This window comes from Camelus ferus, chromosome 20, assembly GCF_009834535.1.
Source record: "Camelus ferus isolate YT-003-E chromosome 20, BCGSAC_Cfer_1.0, whole genome shotgun sequence".
NCBI lineage: Eukaryota > Metazoa > Chordata > Mammalia > Artiodactyla > Camelidae > Camelus > Camelus ferus.
The window spans coordinates 18970247-18994263 of NC_045715.1; the positions used below are offsets into that span (position 1 = coordinate 18970247).

A 24017-nucleotide genomic window follows, 5' to 3' on the forward strand; every position below is an offset into this window, starting at 1 on the left:
TATACCCCTGCTTCTCCCACATACAGAGCCTCCCCTTTTATCAACTCTATTTTTTTGTATCCTTATTTTCTTCCTCTTTTCTGCTTTCCTCTTTTCCCTTTGCCTTGTCTCTGTTCTCCACTTACTTTTCTTTCATCTGTGTATCCTCTGATTAATGTTTCTTTTCTCACCAGCTTCTTCCTTTCCTCTGTGGTTTCTAATTTTTCTTTATGTATGTGAAAGTGCATTACTGAAAAGCACCTCTTGAGTTCACAAACACCACTCAATTTTGTGGGTGTGAGACCCTGAACTTTAATAATTGTAGAGTTCCTGACAGAATGAAAACAGTTGTGATGTTCTATCTTAGTAAGATGTGCATCTTAGTTCTTAGATATTTAACAAACATAAGATTTGGGGGCTGGGTCCCCTAAAGGCCATTGTGTCTCATTGAGAGCTCTTGACTCCTCCTTCCACAGGGCCTGCTCCCCAGGGACAAGCCCCTCTCCAGGAGAATCCCAGAGACCAGGCAGCAGCACCTGGGTTTAACTCAGCCAGGTCCCAGGTGAGCACAGTGCCCAGGCTATGGGAACCTCAGCAGCAGCCCTCCCTCCTGACCACCTGCCTCTGGCCCTTCTCTTGGCTCACACTGCCCACCCCGAGAGCCTTTCAGGTGGCACAGTCTGTCTGCCTTCACCTTGTCACAGAATATCACAGACCATGAATGCCTCATAGTCTGAGACTCTTCCTCATATTCCTTTATATTCCCAGTATTTTGCACATACCCCATTAATATTTGGTGATGACAATGGAAATTCTGTGTATCCAAGGCAAAACTTCACATCTTCACAAAATGGACTCTTGGGTTTTTTTCCCCCATATTCTCTTAGTGGTTCAATCATTTTCCTAGTCACTTAGTTAAAAAATATTTAAGGCTCCCATCTAAGTTCTCTTACTGAGTCAGTTTTCTCAAGACAGGCTCTTCATGGAGTCCTCGCCTAATCAGTTCTTTTCTTTGACTTCTAATTGGTCTTTGATCCTGTCAGACCCAGTGCCTCCTGTTCTTAAATAGCAAGAGAAGGTGAAGAAACTTTGCCTTTCTAAAAATAAATGTATAGCAAAAAAACTTACCTATACACTTTAAAATCAATATAATTGTTACAGATGAGGCCATGGTGGCTTAGGGTGGCCCTAAATCCAGTGGGTGATGACTTTATGAGAAGGCCGTGTGAAGACAGACACACAGGGAGGCGGCCACGTAGTGACGAAGGCTGAGATTGGAGGGATGCATCTACCAGCCAAGGAACACTAAGGACTGCTGACAGCCGCTGGAAGCTAGGAGAGAGGCAAGGACAGTCCCCCCCAGACCTTCAGAGAGAGCACAGCCCTGCCGAGGGGTTGGTACTGCAGGTCTACAGTGTGGTATTCAACATCCTTCACAGCTGGACCCCTTACCCTTACACAGTGAAGACTAAGAGGCCATTTTTTTGCCTTTTTAGACATCAGTGAAGACTGAGGAAGCAGCAGCCCAGGCCCTTGTACCAAAGGAGTGGCCATATCTGAGTCCGGCTCAGAGGAACCTCTGTGGGAACTCAGCTCAGGAGAAGGTTACAAACCTCAATCTGATGAGTAAGGCCTCTGGCTGGTCCCCAGCTGTGCTCACCTTTCCCCATCATTAACCCTGACTGTGCCCTTGTGAACCCACATTTCCTAGACCCTCACCCTTCCTTCCCTTCCTTCTGGCCTCTGCTTCCACACATCTCTCAGCCCCTGTCTTTTTGCATCCTCCCCCATCACATTATCTTCTGTTGCTAATCACTCAGCCCACTGAATCTTACTCTTATCTTCTCTGATCATCCCTCCACATTCCCTGATTCCCTCAACAACTCCTCCCTTTTCTGCCTTCTTCACAGGTTGCAGATAATTTGTCATTTTCAGACATCCCTTCCCAGCTGGAAGTCTCATAAACTCCTCTTCCTGATCCCTTCTTTGCCTTCTTTGCTTTTGTCTCTTCACTTTCTGAGAACACTGTATAGTCCATGTGTATGCTTTGCTTTAAATATGCTTTGCTCTGTTAGACCCTCTCTCCTGCAGACTGACCATTCTTATTATCTTCCCATACTGTGCCACATTTTTAGGATTGCTATGACTGCACTCCTGGGACACCTGTTGATTTGTTTGTTTATTTCAATTTGGAACATCCTATTCCCTACCTTAGCGGCTGTTTTTTCTAAATTCAGGCAACAGGTGACATTTAAATTATTAACATTATTTTAGCTCAAGAATTTGTACCTAAAGATGGATTGTTTAACCCAAAGCAAGAAACTTCTGAAGAAATGGAACAAGGTGCTGAGACATCAGGAACACCCAAAAGGTGAGTGTCCATGACCCTAAGTAGAACAGATCCTAGAGATGTAAGAAGAAATTGGGATGGAACCAGAGAAACCAGTTGGTCAAAGTCCTGCTTCCCTGGAATACAGGAGGAGTACCACTCACTCCTTTGATCTTCGGAGGCCCCATACCAACAAGGTGACCTGTCAACGTATCCTCATTATACAAAACCTTCAGTTGGTACACAGTGCCTCCAAGAATCCTATCCTGACTCAGTCCACCCTGCCTGATCACTAGTCCCCTGGCGCCTTTGTGTCTTTGTGGGGCTATAGGTATAGAAGCCAGGAAAAGAAGATAGAGATGGCAGAGGATTTAAACAAGAGTGAGGGCTGTGGGTGAGGTTGTCATAGTGGTTAAGAAAGAAATACCATCAGGCCAGGAAGAGGACTTAGGGAAGACAGAGGAGTATTTTCAGCCTCTATTAGGAGAGTCCTAAACAAGAATCAAATGGAGAGTAGCTGACGGTGGTGAGGAGGGGCTTCAAGATGGTGAAACAGAAGGATGCAGAGCTCACCTCTTCACACAAATACATCAAAAAATACATCAACATGTGGAACAGTTCTCACAGAAGACCTACTGAGGAATTGAGGGTGTCTCCAATCATCTGAATGAGTGAGCTGATACTTGGGTAGGAGACAGAGACAAAGAAATAGATCTTGACCTTAGGAGATATGCCTCAAAACTTGCCAGATATCATATGATGTCACTTATATGTAGAATCTTTAAAGAATGATACAAATGAACTTATTTATACAACAGAAAGAGACTCACAGACATAGAAAGTGAACTTATGGTTACCAAAGGGGAGGAGGGATAAATTAGGAGTTTGGGATTAGCAGATACAAACTACTGTATATAAAACAGGTGAACAACAATGTTCTGTATAGCACAGGGAACTAGACTCAATATCTTGTAATAATGAAAAAGGACATATATAAATGTATAACTGAATCACTTTGCTGTACACCAGAAACTAACATTGTAAGTCAACTATACTTCAATTAAACAAACAAAAAAACCCTATAAAGATTCAAAAAAAAAAAAAAAAGAATAGCTGATCATGAGGGACAAATCAGAGACAGTAGTAGGTGCTTAGTAAGTGTTGGTTGAGGGAGTGAATGCATGTGTAGCATACATGCTTCTAAAGCAGAAATGGAGGGACCCAGTCGTGAGAAGAGGGCTGGGTTCTGGTGAAGCCATTAAGTCTTCAGGGACTTGAGAAAAGAGAAAGGAAAGAGCATGGGATACTCACACTGCAGAGCAGGGAAGGGGATGAGGATTCTCCTTATTGACATCTGTTTATCTTGGAGAAACAGGGAGCTAAATCTCAGTTAAAATAGAAATGTCTTAAGCTTAAGAGGAGACGTGAAACCTTTGGTGAAGTCTGAGCCAAGGTGCACTAAAAGAAGAGAGAGAACACACTGACTCAGCACGGAGTTATAACTGGAGAATAGGCGCCTGCTATTGCGCCTGTCAGGCACATTTACTTTGGGTCACTGAAACCGTGACTCACAGTGCCTCAGAGAATCAAAGTATCTTCTTATTTCATGTGACAAGACGTCTGAAAGGGAAGGCTGTTGTAGGTTTGTACAGCCCTATCACGGTATCGAAATCAAGGGTTCCTCCCTTCCCCCTCCCCTCCCCCTTACTCAGCATTTTATCACTCATATTCATCGTACATAATGCAGAGACCCTACCTTCAGTAAGTCACATGAGGGCCCAGCAGGTGAGAAAACAATACAGTGCAGTGTGATGAAGTGCCCTGCAGCTATGATCAAGCACGCAGGAGAGGACCCACATGAGATCTGGAGGAGGTGTCCCAGAAGGGGTGACCTTTGAAACAAGACCTGATAAGTACATAGGAAGTTACTAGCTAAAGAGGAGGTGGGTTGGAGAGAAGCAGAGAAAGAAAATGGAAGTGCCTAGAGGATAGGAGAAGAGTCATGAGCCACAGTAGATCATTTTGAAGAACAAGTTTCTGCATGAAAAATTCTGGGTCCTCTTTGGAGTAGGAAAAGAGGTCATGTTGAGGGATACCAAGGATTGGGGAGAAGATTTGAGAATGATGTTGTGGAGAACTGGGAAGAAAGGGATGAGGAAATGAGAAGCACTTCTGAGCAGTATTGAGTAACTAGCTGAGTTTGGGAGGCCATGATTTTAGCAGTGTGTCTTCCTAACTCTGATTTCCCCAGCACTGCTCACTGCTGGGTGAGGAACAGAGAAGCCCAAGGATGGGGTTGATCTGGTGCTGAAGTTGTGCTGGTCCAGTGCTACAGAAGGACACTGGGGCAGGGTGATTGATGGTCCTGGCAAGAGGGGGACTAAGGTGATGCATCACAGGGTCTAGAGAAAAGAGGAAGGGAGGTGAAAGCAGGAGGGAATGGAGAAGTCAGAATGAGATGGGAGAATAGGTATCATGGGATGAAGGTGTGAGGAGGCTGGAGTGGAAAGAAACTGGGGATAGAGTGAGTCCTCAGAGTTTGGTTTCAGCAGTGGAAACTTCAGTGTAGAGACGAGATTCAAGGAGGATCCCCAAAGTTGAGGATGTCAGGGAGCTCTAACATGGATGTACTGAACAGATCATACACATAGTAAATTAAAGACACCCGGGGTAATAAATTCTTTAACTGAATAAATATATGTAGTGTAAATTATAGTACAACATAGTCATCTCACTGTTTTCCCCTCTTATGTCTTCTAAAATTAGACTGTTTACCAATAAGACTTTAGCGAATAAAATGCAAATTCCCAGAATTAAAGAAGTTTGTGTAAAATAATACTTTTCATCTTTAGTAACATTAGCCCACTCCCTTGAAAACTTCATAAAAATCGGTTCAAGGGCAGTAAGTTTGAGTTTCTCTTTTGTTTCTCCCCAGAGCAGTGTGTCTACCAGATGAATGCAGAACTAGGAGAGGCTAAATCCTTCCATGTTCAGAAATGCTGTGAGAGGTGAGGGGGCTCAGTAAATAACCACCCATTTCCTTGTCCAAATACAGAACCAACTGATAGAGACAAAGGAGTAAAACAGATGGTTCTGGAAACCTCAGCTTTATGACTGATGGAAGCTAGACTGATAAAGCCACTCAGAGGCAGAGCTACGTGGGCACACGGTAGCCCCAGACCTCCCCCTCACAGGCCCTCCTGATCTGATCCATCTTGGGGCAAAAAGGAACATGGAATGTCTGCAACTTGCTCCTAAGGAGTTCGGCCCAGTTCCTTCTCCCAGATTCAACATTAGTTATGTCATGAGGAGTGAGTGGGAAGTGGGGAGGGCCCAGAAATGTTCAGTCTGGCCTAGGTCCTCCCCATGGAAACGTGAGGAGTGAGACGTATTCCTTATAAAAGAATGCTGAGGCGTCCGTGGATTTATCCTGTATCATTGAATAAGACTGAGGATTTTTATAGCATTATGTACTTTATTCCTTCCCAGAGATTGTGTACCCCAGGTCCCTTGTAGTACTCCTGTCCCTGTTGAAAGGACAGTTGCGCATTTGAACACTCTGAAGGACCGTCACCCGGGTGACTTGTGGGCTCGGATGCACATCTCATCCCTGGAATATGCTGCAGGAGACATTACCCGGAAAGGGAGAAAAAGGGACAACACTCGAGTGAGTGAACTGCTCCAAGGCCTGGCATTCTCTGGTGACTCAGACGTGGAAGAAAGCGAGCCTGAGACCCAGCCTGCTCTGAAAAAGGTAAAGGTGTCCAGTGTCCCAGAAAAGACTTGGACCAAAAGAGACATTAAACCCAACTTTCCAAGCTGGTCAGCATTGGATTCTGGACTTTTGACTCTCAAGAGTGAAAAGTTGAACCCAGTAGAGCTCTTTGAGTTGTTTTTTGATGATGAGACATTCAACTTGATTGTCAGTGAAACCAATAATTATGCTTCTCAGAAAAATGTCACCTTGGAAGTCACAGTTCAGGAAATGAGGTGTGTGTTTGGTGTCCTGCTTTTGAGTGGACTTGTGAGGCGTCCCAAAAGGGGAATGTATTGGGAAAGGTCTGATGCTGATCAGAACCTGGTTAGAGATGCGATCAGAAGGGACAGATTTGAATTGATTTTCTCATACCTGCATTTTGCAGATAACAGCCACCTAGATCAAAAAGATAAGTTTACAAAATTGAGGCCTCTCATAAAGCAAATCAATAAAAACTTTCTCCTGTATGCTCCCCTAGAAGAATACTATTGTTTTGATAAGACAATGTGTGAATGCTTTGATAGTGACCAGTTCCTGAATGGGAAACCTATCAGAATTGGCTATAAAATCTGGTGTGGTACAACCACACAGGGGTATCTGGTTTGGTTTGAGCCCTATCAAGAAGAGTCAACTGTGATGGCAGGTAAGGATCTTGATCTCGGTGTAGGTGGAAATCTGGTGATGAAGTTTGCTGATGTTCTTTTAGAGAGAGGTCATTATCCCTATCACCTGTGTTTTGATAGCTTCTTTACAAGTGTCAAACTGGTATCAGCCTTAAAGAAGAAAGGAGTGAGGGCAACAGGAACAATTCGTGAGAACAGGACCGAAAAATGTCCCCTTATGAATGCGGAGCATATGAAAAAAATGAAAAGGGGGTATTTTGATTTCCGAGTAGAAGAAAATGATGAGATCATTGTGTGTCGTTGGCATGGTGATGGCATTATCAGTCTGTGCTCCAGCGCTGTTGGCATAGAGCCAGTCCGTGAGATACAGGGTTATGCCAGCGATGAGGAGAGCCCTCAGATAAGTCAGCCATCCATAGTGAAATTGTATGCTGAGTGCAGGGAAGGTGTAGCTAAAATGGAACAGACCACTTCCAAATACAGGGTGAGAGTAAGAAGCAAAAAGTGGTACTCAGTTTTGGTGAGCTACATGATTGATGTAGCCATGAGCAATGCATGGCAGCTACACAGAGCCTGTTACCCTGGGGCCTCTCTGGATCTTGTGGATTTTCGGAGATATGTTGCACATTTTTACTTGGAGCACAATGCAAGTCTGTCAGATTAAGGCAGATAAAACAGACACGATGCGGATGTTAATAAGACAGAAAAATCACAATTTCACATCAGATTGTACCAAAGCAAACCTGATGTGTGTATACAGTGAAATTATTAAATAACTAATATTTTCAAACATTTATGTAGTTTTTTAAAACTGTTATAACAAGTAATGTTAAAAATGATCTGTAAAAATGCTGACATCCAGTGGCAACTTTTTCTATGTCTAATTTTGATGTTAAATGTGGGAAATCACTTATTAAATTGAATTATATTGTGCATTTAAAGAATGAAATCCTGGCTCCCTCCTCCCTGTCCCCCCCCCCCCCCAATCCTGGTAGTTTTCTCTGGGGAATGCCATTTAAAATATAGGCAGTCTCACAGTAACCAAAGAATGGTGCTGAATCCATAGCTGAAAATCGAGACAGAGCCCATGATACAAGGATGATCGAAACAAAACATAGGTCTAAGAGGCTGAAGACCTGAGCATTGGAGAAAAACCACATCTGATTGTCTGTAGGCAGGGATGTTGAAGAAAGAGTTCTCTAAAGGGAAAACCAGAAGTGAAGCAGTGCCTTTGAATATTGAAATGAAAGGTGTGTCCTGTTGTGACTGTGGAAGTTTTTTCAGTGTTTTCTTAAGTCAGTCTCCCAAGGCAAAAAGCAAAAATAAATAAATGGGACCTAATCAAACTTACAAGCTTTTGCACAGCAAAGGAAACCATAAAACGAAAACACAACCTATAGACTGGGAGAAAATATTTGCAAATGATGCAACTGATAAGGGCTTAATTTCCAAAATATACAAATAGTTCATACAACTCAATAACAGAAAGCCAAACAATCCAATCAAAAAATGGGCAGAAGAACTAAACAGACATTTCTCCAAAGAAGACATACAGATGGCCAATAGGCACATGAAAAGATGCTCAACATTGCTAATTATTAGATAAATGCAAATCAAAACTACAATGAGGTACCACCTCACACTGGTCAGAATGGCCATCATCAAAAAGTCCACAAACAATAAATGCTGGAGAGGGTGTGGAGAAAAAGGAACCCTCCTACAGTGTTGGGAATGTAAATTGGTGCAGCCACTATGGAAAACGGTATGGAGATTCCTTAAAATGCTGAAAATTAGGGTTGTCATATGACCCAGCAATCCCATTCCTGGGCATATAGCTGGAGAAAACTAATTTGAAAAGATACATGCACCCCAATGTTCATAGCAGCACTATTAACAACAGCCAAACCATGGCAGCAACCTAAATGTCCATCAACAGATGGTTGAATAAAAAAGTTGTGGTATATATACACAGTGGAATACTACTTGGCCATAAAAATGAAATAATGCCATTTGCAGCAACATGCATGGACCTAGAGATTACTAAGCGAAGTAAGTCAGAAAGAGACATACCATATGGTATCACTTATATGTGGAATCTAAAATATGACACAAATGAACTTATTTACAAAACAGAAACAGACTCACAGACACAGAAAACAAACTTATGGTTACCAAAAGGGAAAGACGGTGGGGAAGGGGTACATTAGGAGTTTGGGATTAACAGATACAAACTATTATATAGAAAATAGATGAACAACAATGTTCTACTATATAGCACAGGGAAGTATACTCAATATCCTATTAGATATCATGTGGAAAAGAGTGTGTGTGTGTGTGTGTGTGTGTGTGTGTGTGAGTGTATAACTGAATTGCTTTGCTGTATACCAGAAACTAACACAATATTGTAAATCAACTATACTTCAATAAAAAAATTTTTTTAATGATAAATAAATGGTACAGATGGTAATTGCTAATGTGGGTGGGCATTATTTACAGAATAAACTCTTACTTCACTTTCATTTCTATCTTGCTCTTTAGAGCCCTCTGGCCAGCCCCCACTTGGCAGTTATCAAAGGTTGCAGTTACTATCTCCCCCTTCTAAATGTGTTCTTCTCTTCTCTGGGGTTCCATAATTAAGTAAATTACTTCAGTACCCACCCAGGTACTGTAGGTGACATCTGTGATTCCTTCCTTCTACCACCCACCTCTAATCTCTCTTGAATCTGTCTCTCCACTCCTCCTCCATTACTACCATTTAGATCAGTTCTGTGATGTTGCCTGGCTGCCCACCACAGCCTCCCACCACCCAAGCCCTTCTCGAAATCACACCACAGTGAGAGTTCTAAAGAGCAAATCAGCATCAGCTTTGCAGAAGGTAGAGACTATGTTATAAAGTAGCATAAATAGTGTTTATGAGGCAGCATAACTGTGGGTCTTGGCACCAGAAAGTCTTTGAATTCCAACTACATGACTTTAGGCAGATTACCTCTCAGCCTGGCCCACACTCTTACATTGTCCTCAATGACACTTCACAGTTAAGAACACAATGAGCCCAAGGGTGAGTGACTCCCTAAGATTAGAGGAGAACGGGCCCAGGCTATACACATAAGTGCCTGCTCAGGAAGTGATGAAGAAATAAGCTAGAAGGAACCTAGTTCCCTAAAAACTGGAATAGAGCCTTGGAATCGCATGCAAAATCTGCATGTGAGGACGTAAACTTATACCTTGGTGAGGTTTTTGCTACTGCAGGGAGAGGGACTGGGTCTTTGTTACTCCCAGATCTCCCAGAGATGACTCACAGTTAAGGCCCAAGGGAATCCTGATAGCAGAAGTGCTCTCTGCAGATTTCCTGATAGAAGGAAATCTTTCCTGGCAGGCTGGATTCCTGGTGCTATGTAAATCTGGCTTTTTTCCCCCTTGATTTGTGTAGCCCTTTTCTGTTCCAGAGGGAACTGGAATGGCCACAGCCTGGGACTTCTCGTGCTTCTTCAGTTAATCCAGATAATTAAGTAGCTGGGTCACCTTGCCTGGAGTCTGGGATTCAGAAAGACTCTCATTCAGCATCTTGTATTCAGAGGTAGTCTTTTTTTCTTTTTTTAAGGGAAATATGTGTGTGTGTGTGTGTGTGTGTGTGTGTAACTATATATAAATACATACGTACATACATATTACTATGGGTTAATTAACCCATATTAAGGGATTAATATACAGAATATACAGAATTTCTACCCACCAATAAGGAAAAGTTAAAAAGCCCCAAACAAAACTGGACAAAGGATATGAATAAGGAATTCACAACAAGGAAATGCAAAAGGCCAATAAACATAAAATGGCACAAAAGTCCAGTAGTATTCAGAGATTAAAAATAAAAATGACACCATTACATACCTAACAGATTGGCAAGTATTTAAAAGTTTGTTAATATAAATATTGGCAAAGATAGGCAAGTGGGAATATAAATTGGCACAGCCAGTTTGAAGGTACTTCAGTATCTATTAAAATTTTAAATGCACATATGATGTAATATATTAATTCTCTGATCCCCACTGTCCTTGAGAACTGGGATTCTTGACATGGGAGAAAAGTATGGTAGGCAGCCTGTAAGATGTCCTCCAGTGATCCCCCTTCCTCGTATTCAAAGCCTTATATAATCCTCTCCCTTTAAATAACTTGCTTCTAACCAACAGAATACAGTAATCTTGAGGGGATGTCACTTCTGTGAATAGGTTACAAAAAAACTGACTTCTGCTTGCTAGCTATGCTCTCCCCTGCGGAGTTCGATGAAGCAGTCATGTTAAAGAGGCCTACATGGCCCTCTTGCCAAGGCCAGCAAGTAATTAAAGAGTAACTGAGGCCCTCAGTCCAGGAACCCTCAAGGAACTGAATTCTGTCAATGACCACATGAACTTGGAAGCAGATCCTTCCGCAGTCAAACCTGATGAGACACCAGCCCTGATCAACACTTTGATTTCAGTCTTGAGAGACTCTGAAGCAGAGGACCCAGCTGAGCCATACCTGGATTCCCAACATATGGAAACTATGAGATAATATGGGTTGTTTCAAACTACTAAGTTTTGAGGTAATTTGTTACATAGAAATAAGTAATATGAGAGAAGATACAAATGTAAGAGAAGTAACCTATAGTCCTGAATTTGAATTGGAAGTATCGCTAAGTGTATATGCCCTAGGTCTTGCTACTAAAAAGGCTTAGAAACAATGACCAGCTAAGAAATTAACATCGCCTGACACCCAATCTGCGGTCTTAAAATTCCATTTCCCCCCAAAGCAGCCAAAGGTCCTTGGAGAAATCTGAGACAGGAAATATGTGACATAAGCCTGAAACATTTTGTCACCATAAAGCGAGGAAGTTCCTGACAGAGTCTCATGTCAGAAGGACTCCGGAGCCAACCTGAAGAGCTTCCCATCTGAAGAAGGGAAAATTTGTGCATCAGTAAAGATAATGACAGCAATGGATTGAAATACTTTAAGTATGTTTGGAAGCAGTCAAGGATTTATCCTGCCTTTTCCATGTGAACTATAATACTTGGTAATCAAATAGGTGTTAAGAAAAGGTTTCTTTTAATAAATATATTCCTCTAATGAATAAAGAAGGAATGGTAAAATTAGAATACCATGATTTTGCCAACCATTATGAATCAGTGGATAGAGACACTAAATGTCAATGGCTGCTAACATCACAAAAAGAAACCAGACTTTCCTTCCTGATGGAAGAAAACGACACCATGATGAAGTGGTCTTTGTGAGAAAGGCTAAACCTGAGTATGTTCAAGCTTCTAGACTGAACTACCAATTCCCAGGAATAGAGAAGATGTGAAACTACAACAGAGGGAGGCATTTGTCAAAATGCAGACTGTGGGCAACTACAGCATAAATGACCCCCCACCCCCACCAAATACAGTGCAATGGGAAAAAAGAAATGGAGGGGAAACCTACTTAAGAGAGACAAGACCTATGAGCCAAACACATTTTGTAGACATCACAGGGATCCTGATTCAAGCAAACTAAAAAATACATGGCCCAAGAATTGGAATGGAAACACTTACTGGCTATGTAATGAGGAATAAGGAATAACTATTAATTTTTATGTGAGAAAAGTATCATATCTATGTTTTAAGAAGTTAGAGACACATACTGGAATATTTACAGGTAAAACAATGTATCTGGGATTTGCTTTAAAACAACAAGGGAAGGGAGTAAGTGGATGGGGATACACGTGATACGAGCCTGGTCAGCATAACTGCTGAAGGTGGCTGAGTATGTAAGGGTCATTATATTATTCTTTCAAGACTGAGTCGATCATAATCGTTTACATCATTTCTGACGATTAAATGAGTTAACACCTGTTAAAGCGATGAGAGCTGTGCCAGGCAGGCGGCAAGCGCTACAGAAGAATGGATTAGCACCACACCTGTTCCGGAAAGGCCCGCATTCACCCTGCCTTGGTTGGCAACGCAGCCGGCGCTGGGCGTCCACCTCCCGGGGACTTTAGCCCAGAGCCCGATGACTGCGCTCGCCCCGGCCCCGCCAGCCCAGGTGGGACCCTCTCTGGGCTCCGCCATGCGCGGACACTTCCGCTGTCTCCCTAGGGGGCTCATTAGCTGTTTCATCCCGTTGGCCTCCTCACTTTGGGCCCATTCAGGGCAAAGAGGCAAGTAGGAGACTGCCCCCCTTCCCCAGCTCCCCCAAATCCTGGGACGTCCCTTTCCATACAAGTCTGGCTCTTACCTTCCATCTCCTAGCTCCACCCCATCCCGACGTGCCCCCTAAGTGGACGTCACATTGTGATACAGGAGCACCAAGAGACCTAGAGAGGAAGGGCTCCCCGGCATGGCCTCACCCCTAGGTCTCCACTCACCCACCTGGCCTTCATGTCTTTCCACCAGGGCGCAGAGAGGGGAAGCAGTGCGTCCACAGCCACGCTAGTAACAAACAACGGCAGCGCCCTGCTGCCAGGAAGCAACCTTGACTTGTCTCTCACTCCCACCCCTCGGCTTTCCCAGCCCTCCCTTCCCGTCAGGCTCTGGCACCCTCAGCCAACCATTAACATCACCTGAGTCTATCCAAGTCCTCCTCTCGCACCAACACGGGATGAGCATCACCCTCTCTCCCAAGGCTCTCAGGACACTGCTAGTCACACAAAATAATTACCTGCCACCTACTTATGTGGCACCTATGTTTTCTAGATAAGGAAGAATAGTATTTCCCAGGTGGTGAAACAAAGTTTCTGGCCACTAAATAGGAAAGAGCACTAGCCAGAGAGGCAGTCTCAAATACAGAACTTTGTTACCTCGCAGGGATGCGACGTCGAGCAATCACTTCATGTCACTAAAAACTCAGTTTACTCAACTGTAAACGTGGATGATAAATACCCAGGCCTTTCTCTTCTGGGTGATTGTGAGGATCATCTAAGAAACCCAGTGGGAAAGCTTTTTATTCTATGCCGTAAGGCCTTTGCACCAGCTGATCCCTCTTCCTGGATTACCTTTCCAGCACTGAGCTGACTCCCTCACCTTCTCCAAATCTTAGCTCAAATGCCTCCTTAACGAAGTCTTCCCTGACCACCCTATATAACGAAACCTTGCTCCTCCTTTATCTTGCGCCACTCTTGTTTCCAAAGCACTTTGTCATATATATATATATATATATATATATATATATATATATATATATAAAATTTAATTGTTATACTTACTGTTTATTGTTTTCCTCTGGTATGGTTCACTGAAGTGTTCCAAGCCCCCATCACAGTGCCCGCTGGCCCAGAGCGGGGCTCAGCAGATGCCAACTGGCTGAGTGCCCTGCGCACTGCCTGAACATCCCTTCTCCTCTCAATGGTCCTCGGATCACAGGCACTGAAAGTCCATCATGTCACTGTCAATGAGGCTGAATGCAAGGAAGTGGTATCAGCAACTGTAAGTCTTTGGATTGGTCTGGTGAAAGAGAAACTGAACAAAAAAGACGACACAGTCCCAAATTCCCCCTTCAGTTTCTCCTTGCTGCAGGCCTGTCAGGCCCCCCTTCCTCCTTCTTCCCCTCTCCCCCCCTCATTCATTGGGAGGCCTCTCCTCCCCTTTGCTTTTCTCCTTTACCCCTTTGGCCTCTATTTTGTGGCTGCTTTCTCCTCTGTGAGCTTTTCTTTGCCTTTCTGGGTAGTGAGTGAGGAAGGGGCTGTCTGAGCACTGGGGTTGGAGTCTCAGAGGGACCAAACTGAAGCTGTGTCGAAGGTGTGTGTGGGAGGCAGTTCTGCCCTACACGAGGACATGGCAGCAGAGACCTGCCTCGTCCTTGTGTCCTGAGGTGCTCAGGGAGCCCAGGGCGGACTAGGGGTGAGGATCGCAGGCCTGCCTTGTGCTCCTAAATGTCCAACAGCTCCTTTCCCTTCACCCTGGAGCTCACATGAAGAGGATGGGGGAGGGAGCATGGAAGCTCTGGGGCAGCGGCTTTTTCCTAAAGTAAACGCTTATCAGAACCACTTGGACATCCTGGGTTAAGATTTGGCTGGATTTGCCTGTCACAGAGCAGAGGACACCACCTGGCTCCCCAAGCCACCTCAGCCCACCTGCCCACTGCACTGCAGGAGCATCTCACTCCTCTTAGGGTGGGGCAGGCAGTGGGGCCACGTTGGGAGCACACATGTAGGGGCAACGTGCTGACAGGGAGGCTGCAGGTGGAAGAAGGATGGGAAGGAAACCGACTTGCGTGGCACCTCCAGCTGATCAGGACCATCAGGGCTGTGTGGGGCCTTGATCCTCAAGTGCACTCCTTTAACCAGCAGCACCAGCATCACTGGGAGTTAACTGAAAATGCAGATGCCTGGGCTCCATTCAGACTTTTTGAACTAGAATCTGTATTTTAACAAGATCCCAGGTGATTTGTAGATACTCTTAACATTCCATAAGCACTATTCTAGATAATCTGCATTTAGCTAATTCTTCTATTTACAAAGAAATAGTCAAGGGATTTTTAAGAGCTTTTTTTTGTTATGGTCCCTGAGCTATAAGGAAAACCAAATATATATACATATGCGTTTACACATATACTTTTTAAATTTTTTAAAAATATACTTTTGAAGACATGTTTAGCACAGTATACTTTTTTATGTTTTTTAACAGAGGTACTGAGGATTGAACCCAGGACCTCATGCATGCTAAGCACACACTCTACCACTGAACTATACCTTCCTCCCTTAGCATGATATACTTTTAAGGTGAACTTTGATTTCCTTTCTTTTGAAATTCTGATTCAGATTTTTTCACTGTGGAGAAAAGTATAGCAAGAATGTTAGCAAAGGTATTTAACATTCGATTTCGTTCCAACACGATACTTACAATTCCACCTACATTCATGAGATGGTATTATTTCTTATGTAAATCATAGTGCACATTTATTGAGAGTTATGTTTTCAGTGCTTTACAAGTTTGTATTACGGAATCTTAGGTAACCTAAGAGGGCACTCTATCCCGTTTTATAGACAGGGAGACTGTTAGCATAGGAGCACTTACTTAAGTTGCTTAAAGTGGCAAGGCTCACAGATGGGGAGGCAGAGGCAGGAGCTGAACGTAGATGGTGTGGTGCCACACTTGTGTGTTTAACCCTGACAGTAAATGGCCTGAGCATGCTGTTCTCCCCAGTTAAGCAACAAGCTGCCTGAGGTCAGAGGATCCATTTCTTTTGAATGGATGTACTGGGGATTGAACCCAGGACCTCGTGCTTGATAAGCACGCTCTCTACCACTGAGCTATACCCTCCCCTCACCCAGCATTACCATCCCCCAACCCCCAGGCTCTTTACAGACTCTCAATGATGCTGCTTGCAATGGCCTTTCAAGATGCTGACTAACCTTCAAAAGGCAGTGGCAGAAAAGGCTGAATAAAACAGGCACATTGCAAAGGTTTTAAAGTACCACCTTATTCATTACTTATAACAAAAATGGAAACCTTAAATATGGGATGACCTGCCCTGAGAATTTGGAATTAGATAATTAAAATGGGACATGGATTTCTAAACCATCAAATCGACAGGTTTTACAGCATGTGTATTGCTGCTTAGTAAATGAATTTGCCACCCATTCTGATGAAAGCACCAGGAAGATAATCCATCACATTCCTGGGGAGACTGTGGCAACGATTTCCTATGGGGATGGGAATGATTCTTATTCCTTAAAAACTTAATTGTATTTAAAACATCAATTTTACAAAAAAAAAAAAAAAAAAAAGACTCACCTCTGAATGTCCTTTGAATTTATCCAATCTTAAAAAAGCATACACAAATACTAGTTACTTAGAGTTGTTTAGTATTAAGTGTTATTCAATAACGGCTGCTCCATACAATTTATTTCCAGGTAAGAGTTGGTCTCTTTAAGGGACATCATTGGAAATGAACCACGGGATAGGGAAAAAGAAGGCTTCCTGGCAACCGCCGATACAGTCATCCACCCAGGAGACACCAGCACCTGGTCTGCAGAAAAGCTGTGCATTCCAAAGCAAAGTAAATTTGATAAGAACAAAATAAGCCACTTGAAATCTTACTTTCCAAGATGGCCCCATTTAGGGGCCCTGGTGGTCCATGGGATTAGTCCTGTTTGGCAACGGTATGGATTTTAAAGTGCCTGATGAGGTTGCAGTGATGACTGAAGGCTTTCCCACACTCATCACACGCATACGGTCTCTCTCCAGTGTGGCTTCTCTGATGTTTCATAAGCAGCGTTCGCCTACTAAAGCTTTTACTGCACTGACTGCACTGATAGGGTTTCTCCCCAGTGTGGATTAGGAGATGCTGAAAAAGCCCCGCGTTCTGACTGAAGGCTTTCCCACACTCGTTACAGCGATAGCGCTTCTCTCCAGTGTGTATCCTCTGGTGCTGCACAAGGTATGAGCTCAGGCGGAAGGCTTTCCCACACTCTTCACATTCATATGGTCTTTCCCCTGTGTGGATCCTCCTGTGTCTAATGAGGCCATTGCTGGCACTGAAGGCTTTCCCACACTCCTTACATTGATAGGGTTTCTCTCCAGTGTGGCTTCGCTGATGTTCAATCAGGCCTGACCTCTGACTGAAGGTCTTTCCACATTCTTCACATTCATATGGCTTCTCCCCACTGTGGATTCTCCAGTGCTGAATGAGAACGGAACTCTGAATAAAGCTTTTCCCACATTCATTGCACCTGTGATGTCTCTCTCCAGCGGGGCGTCCCCTCTGTTTTTCTGCCCTGCTCCCATGTTTACAAGTTTCTCTGTGCTTAGAATCTAGAGGAACATCTCTTTGCAGTCTGCTATTCTCTAAATGTCCCATTTCTTTTAAGACTTCTTGTTTTGATGCTGAATCATGGTTTTCAAGTATGGTTTCACCATCTGGAATAATGGACCAAATGACGTCATCTCTTTATGAAAGAGCACAACCGTAGGATGGGGAATAAAAAGAGCCATATGAAACACGCACGTCCTGGGAATGCAAAACTGGCAGTGTAGCGTAAAGAAGGCCTAATTGGAAATACTGAGACCAGCAGAGTAAGGGGTCAGCAGCACTGCTGAAATGGCTGGAGGGGGTCACCCAGGGAAGGGGCGGCTCCCAGAGAGGATGTGCACAAGCAGGCAATGCACAGCGCTTACTATGAAGTGGGAACTGTTTTAAGTACATTAACTTATTAAATCTTCGTTGACTCTGTGACTCAGGTACTATAATTATCCCCTTTTTACAGATGCATAAACTGAAGGCACAGGAAGATTACTTGACCTGCCCGATGTCGCACAGCTACTAAGCAGAAGTGCTTAAATTCCAACCCAGGTAATTTGGCCCCAGAGTCCGTAATCTTAACTATTACCCTTTACTGAGCCACCAGAGATCCCCTGAATGGACTTGTTAAAGTCCTTACCTTGTTCTGCAAATTTGTGGGGATCTAAAGGTTCACCTTTGAGCTGTGTCACACTGGACTGAAGCTGGATGGCTGTTGATTCCGGCTTGGCCTTCAGATGCACTGCATCCCCTGAGAGCACTTCAGAATGTCCATGATCACAATCTAGGACCTGAAGGCAGGGAGGTATATTTGGATTCATGAGAGAAGGAACCCAGGCTAATACTCAATGAAAGAGATCAGAGCAGGGAGGGTATAGCTCAGTGGTAGAGTGTGTGCCTAGCATGCACAAAGTCCTGGGTCCAATCCCCAGTACTTCCACTAAAAATAAATAAATAAAAACCTAATTACCTCCCTCCTCCCAAAACAAACAAACAACAACAAAAAGAGAGATCATATGGAACCATATGAAACAGTTTGCAGAGCAATGGCACAGTGGAAGGTCCAGAGTTTAATTCCACACCTTAGACAGAAGGGGGAGAACAAGAGTGGCCAGCGTGGTGTGGTGCTTCAAAATATGTTCACAAGTTCTCTGATGCTCCTCCCATTAAAAGGTGGAGCCTAACTCCCCTCCCCTTCAGTGAGAAATGTACTCAAAAACGGCTCCTTTCTACTGAATAGAATGCATGGCAGAAGTGCTGGTGTATGACTTCTGAGACTAAACTGTAACAAGGATGCAGCCTCCTCCTTATTTTATTTCTCTGTCTCTCTCTCGGGGAAGCCAACTGACATGTTCGGAGGACACTCAGTGAGCCCTAGGGAGAAATCCAGAAGATAAAGACTTCCTGCCAACAGCCAGGGAAGAACCGAGGCCCACCGCCACACCGACTGCCAGCCATGGTCAGGTCTTCAGAGGACTGTAGTCTTGGCTGACATCCTCACTGCAACTTCTTGAGAGATCCTCCTAAGTGGCTCCCAAAATCCTGACTCACAGAAACTGGGAGATAATAGTTTTTTTAAGCCGTTAAAGCTTGGAGGGTAATTTGTTGCCTAGCAACAGAGAACTAATACATGTGGCCACAGCTAACCAACCTGGGTCACCAAACTTCACCCCTCCTTTAACATTCCATGTTTAGGAGCCCACCTGGTTCTCTGGCTCACTGAGCTCTCGCTCCAGATCTTCAACTGCAGCCACCACCTCCTCCCCACTCTCCGGGTGATGCTCCCGCACCCAGGCCTGGAGCTCCTCAGGCAGGATGGTCAGGAACTGCTCCAGCACCAGCAACTCCAGGATCTGCTCCTTCGTGTGTGTGTCTGGCCTGAGCCACTGGTGACAGAGCTCCCGGAGCCGGCTCAGCGCCTCTCGGGGACCAGGAGTTTCTTGGTAACAAAAGTGCCTAAAAAGTTGGCGGGAGGCTTCCTGGCCAGAAAAGCTCTTCTTTTGAAGGTAGGTTTCTTGATCCCAGATAGGGTCTTCCTCCACCTTCACAACCTTAAGTCCATCCTGCTCCCCTGCTGAAGCCATTCTGGGATTAACTAAGAAGGGCTCACTCCAGCCTGCAGTGAAGGGGTAACTGATTTAAGATCCCCAATTGAATCTCCTTTAGGAGGATACACCTGATGAGAAAATATTATATATTAATGGAAATTTAAAAAGTAGTGGGAAAACAACAAGTGTCTACTGTATAGCACAGGAAACTATATTCAATATCTTGTAGTAACCTATAATGAAAAAGAATATGAAAAGGAATATATGTATGTATGTGCATGACTGAAACGTTATGCTGTACACCGGAAATTGACACAACATTGTAAACTGACTATGCAGCCAGCTAACCCCCAGACGAATGAGTGAGCCCAGCTGAGATCAGCAGAGCTGCCTCGTGGATGCACAGCTGACTGCAGCTGTATAAGTAAGCCCTGCCCAGGTCAGCAGAACCTCACAGATCCGTGTGCTAAAGAAATGTTTATTGCTGTATGCCACAAAAGATTTGTGATCATTTGTTACACCACATTATTAAAGCAATGAGAAACTAATATAGAGGGGTGGCCTCTGGGGAGGGAACTAGGTAACTGCAGAATAAGAGAGGAAGGGAAATTTCCATGTCATACCTTCTATATTTCTTCTGCTTTTTGAACCATCTGAAATAAAGTACTTACTCCAAGAAAATAAATTAATAAATAGTAGTGATTTCGATGAATACTGAGGGAGCAAAGAGTAGGAAAAACATAATTCTGACAGGATGTGGAGCAGTGAAAGAAGGTGGCTTAGGAGCAAGTACATTTGAATTAGGCCTAAAATAACAGGTAGAGAAAGTGCGACAGGAGGAGCCTCAACATCACAGGCCAAGCAAACAGCAGAACCAAAGGTATTTAAGGTTACACTGCACAGTGGCTCTAAGGACAGGCGGGGGGTCCTGGTGGAACCAGAGAGTGTAGGGTGTGGGAGAAAATGCAGGACAAGAGATGAGAAAGAGGCATCTCACCGGAATGGAAGACAGCCCTGAACTATAGGCTAAGATGTTTAGACTTGAAAAACCGAGGGACGTCAAAGTTTTTACTTCATTGTCATAGAGTTAGATCTGTACTTTAAAGGAATACTGAGTATGATTCAGGGTGGAAATGATAGGAATGGATTGTGGGGCTGTATAAGCTGGGAGGTTTAATGGGGGTTACACTGATATGTTTACTTTAGTGGTGGAATTTAAGTTTTATATATGACGTTAGCTCTGGATTAATAGAATCATTAAGATCTGAGAGAACTGAGAAAAGTTTCTGGGAGATTAGAGACTCAAGGTGGTGTGTCTCAAACTGTAGGGAACTAGGCTTACTTTCTGATGCTAGAGGCTTCAGAAGACTTCCACACTCCTGCAAGGGGGCAGGGGAAAAAAAGATTATAGGCTGCTGACTCAGGCTATGGCTTGATCAGAAACTACGGGCCCAGGAGCCAAGGGACAAGACCAGTCTTATGTGCAGTAACTAAGCCCCGAAGCTGCTGGTCCCATACTAGGTCAGCCCACTCCAGTATCTCCTTGGGGCAGCAACACTCAGACACTGGGTGTAAGTCCCAGAAAGGGTCTTAAATAGAATGCTGAATGAAGGAGAGAGAGAAATCTAAAACAGCCTCCCACACAAAATAAACCTACAAACTAAATTCCAAAACACACGAAGAACTCTAGTCCTAAGAAAAATAACCAACAATCAGAAACTCACTTGAAATGAAATTTATTTTACAGTCCAGGGAATTTTTTAAATAAGTGATTTTGAGAAATATAAGAGATAATGAAACCAAAAAAAGGCAAAAATGCAACATCAAGTCGATGTAAAAGAGAACTAATTAGAAATCTTAGGATTTAAGAAAAAATTTTGACATTTAAAATGCATTCAAGGATAAACAACAGAGTGGACACAGTTGAAGAATAACTGATTTTTAAGATAATACTGAAGACTTCACTCGGAACATAGCAAGGGATGAAAAATAAGAAAGAGCAGTTAAGGAAGGACCTACATTAAAAGGATACAACACTGATATCCAGGAGATTCAGAAGGTAGTGAATGACTGAGAAATAACAGTTGATGAGGAAAAAGTAAGAATTTTCCAGAAATAAAGGCATGACTTCTCAGATCAAGAGTGCACACTGAGTAGGTGAGGGGTATAGCTCAGTGGTAGACTGCATGCTTGGTGTGCACAAGGTCCTGGGTTCAATCCCCAGTGCCTCTGTTAAGGGCAAAAGTTAATATAAATAAACATATGTTAAAAAAAGACCAGAAAAAAATTTGAAAAATTTGACAGGGAGCGAGACCCGCAACCGGACGCCCCTGCTCCACCTGCCCAACCGGGTCCCGCCGCAAAGCTCCGCGGCCTCCAGGGGGCTCGCCCACGACGCCGGCGGGGGCAGCGGCGGGACCGCCTTCTACTTCAGGGCAGTGTCCAGGGGATGGCGGGGCCCACGCCTGCCCAAGTCCCCTCCCCGCCTACTTCGGCGCGCCCACCTTCATCTCCCGGGCCCGGCGGGTCTGGGACGAGGGGCCTGAGACTCACCTTCGGGACCCGGGGACGCTCCAGATCCGCGGCGGGGGCAGCAGCGCCCGGACCCGCGACGAACCACAAAGGCCGGAAGTGCGTCAGCCGTCGGAGCCCAGTCGCCGAGGGCGAGCGCCCTTTCCCTCCCTGGGGCGTCCTAGTACTCTCTAGGAGCCCCGGAGGTTGTTGCATCTTGGTGCCTACCTCTTTCCCAAGCTGGAAGCCAGAAGTCCAGCCTGATCACAGAGCCAGATTTCTGTGCAGAGTGGCTCTGGGCATCTGGGAGTCAGGAGGTCATGGTCACGCGAAACGTTAGGGCCAGAAGGGGCTTCTTCAGTTCTGGCACTTACACCATCCATCCCTGCCTGAGGCGCTCCCCTTCCTCTGGCCCCTTTGACACCACTAAGGAGAGATGGTAGTTGTGGTTGGGGTTTTCTGTTGTTGTTGCTTTGTTAGTTTGTTTTTAATATTTGTTTTATGGAATGTCAGTCTAGAAGGAGACACGAGTACGTAAACAAGTAACTACATAAAGCTAAATTATATGTGAAATGAAATAAATTAAAATGAAGTAAATGTAAATCGATTAGGACAGTCCCTGGACCATAGTAAATGCTGTGTTAAGTACTTAGAGAATAAATGTATGTAGTAGGCCGAAGGGGAAAAGACTAACAGAGTAGAAGAGAAAGCTGTAGGAGTTTGCCACTGTACAAAGGGAATGGAGCCAGAGAAAGGAATTTCCGGGAGATAGAATACAAGAATAAAATCAGGAATGGGGTGAGATACTTTGGTCATCCAGAAAACTGGGCAGATCTTGATGGCTGGAGAATGGAATATATGGCAGGGGACACTAGCAGTCACTGTTCCTGGATCCCTAACCAAAGACTTTGGGCAGATGTGATCAGATTTGCACCTAGAAGTAAGCCAGAAAGAGAAGGAAAAAATACCATACTTCACAAATGGAATTTAAAAAAAAAAGAAGACACTAATGAACTCATCTACAAAGCAGAAACAGACTCACAGACATAGTAAACAATCTTACGGTTACCAGAGGGAAAGGGGAGAGGGAAGGGATAAATTGGGAGTTTCCAATTTGCAAATATTAACTACTATATATAAAAATAGATAAAAAACCAAATTTCTGTATAGCACACAGAACTATATTCAATCTTATAGTAACCTTTAATGAAAAAATATGAAAATGAATAAATGTGTATGTTTGTATAACTGAAACATTATGCTGTACACCAGAAATTGACACATTATAACTGACTATACTTCAATTAAAAAAAAAGGTTTGCACCTAGAAATGTTATCATGGCAGTGGTGTGGAGGAGAGACTGGAAGGACTTGAGATTACAGGCAGGTGGACCAGTTAGGAGACAACTGCAGGAATCCAGGGTAGATAGGATGAGGGCCTGAGTCAAGGCCATAGTCACAGAAATGGAGAGAAAGGAATAGATAATATACATTAAGAAGTGAAATTCATTTATTTTCTCCATTCATTTAACAAATTCTCTTTGAATGCATTCTCTGTGCCAAAGGTTTCCTCCAGGGACTGTATATAATAGTAATGAACACAGGTCTTGACCCTCACAAAGCTTAAAAAAAAAGCAATATAGACAGTGGAAGATCTAGTGTATGTAATTTGGGTGAAACATAGTTATGAAAATGGGTATTTAGAATGGAAAATCACATCATATTACAAATTTTAAAGTCTAACGAACATCAAACATAAAAATCAGAAATATAATAAAATGTTTTATTAATTGTCTGATGCACTTCTATAGTAATTTTTTCCTAAATTATTGGCTTTATATTCTTGGACTGTCTTGTTATGTTAATTTTGTAATTTAAATTTTTCTAGAAAGAATACAAAGATAATGTAGTCTACTATGCTGTTAGAAACTAACATAACATTGTAAATCAACTATACTTAATTTTTTTTAAAAAAAGGTAATGTCTATCCTCTAGCATGGCTGATCAAAAACATTTTAAAT

The 24017-nt window shown here is 43.6% G+C and overlaps 2 protein-coding genes and 1 non-coding gene across 9 annotated transcripts in view; 1 reads left to right on the forward strand and 2 right to left on the reverse strand.

The window, feature by feature from the left end:
• Window positions 1-7637, forward strand: part of PGBD1 (piggyBac transposable element derived 1) — an 18873-nt gene extending 11236 nt beyond the window's left edge. For 5 of the 6 annotated variants that reach the window (XM_032463349.1, XM_032463351.1, XM_032463350.1 and 2 more), the window contains 5 exons: window positions 456-541; window positions 1476-1583; window positions 2254-2350; window positions 5244-5316; window positions 5798-7637. In XM_032463349.1, the coding sequence (XP_032319240.1) occupies window positions 456-541; window positions 1476-1583; window positions 2254-2350; window positions 5244-5316; window positions 5798-7352 (1919 nt within the window). In that variant the 3' untranslated portion in view covers window positions 7353-7637. Of the gene's footprint in view, window positions 1-455; window positions 542-1475; window positions 1606-2253; window positions 2351-5243; window positions 5317-5797 lie in introns of all 6 variants that reach the window. The other variant, XM_032463352.1, reaches the window with a different exon arrangement.
• The window catches only part of ZSCAN31 (zinc finger and SCAN domain containing 31), a 26955-nt gene extending 4561 nt beyond the window's left edge, over window positions 1-22394 (reverse strand). Inside the window, exons 1-5 of one of the 2 annotated variants that reach the window (XR_004313718.1) lie at window positions 22039-22394; window positions 19141-19613; window positions 18078-18228; window positions 16432-17556; window positions 13902-14092 (exon numbers count right to left, since the gene is read on the reverse strand). Coding sequence is in view for 1 of the 2 variants with exons in the window: in XM_014565439.2 (XP_014420925.1) it covers window positions 16781-17556; window positions 18078-18228; window positions 19141-19521 (1308 nt within the window). In the remaining variant the exon portion in view is untranslated. Of the gene's footprint in view, window positions 1-13901; window positions 14093-15559; window positions 17557-18077; window positions 18229-19140; window positions 19614-22038 lie in introns of those variants that run through there. The other variant, XM_014565439.2, reaches the window with a different exon arrangement.
• On the reverse strand, window positions 15886-15957 carry TRNAD-AUC. The gene has a single exon. It is a non-coding gene; the product is annotated as a tRNA-Asp (tRNA).
• Window positions 22395-24017: the final 1623 nt, after the last annotated feature.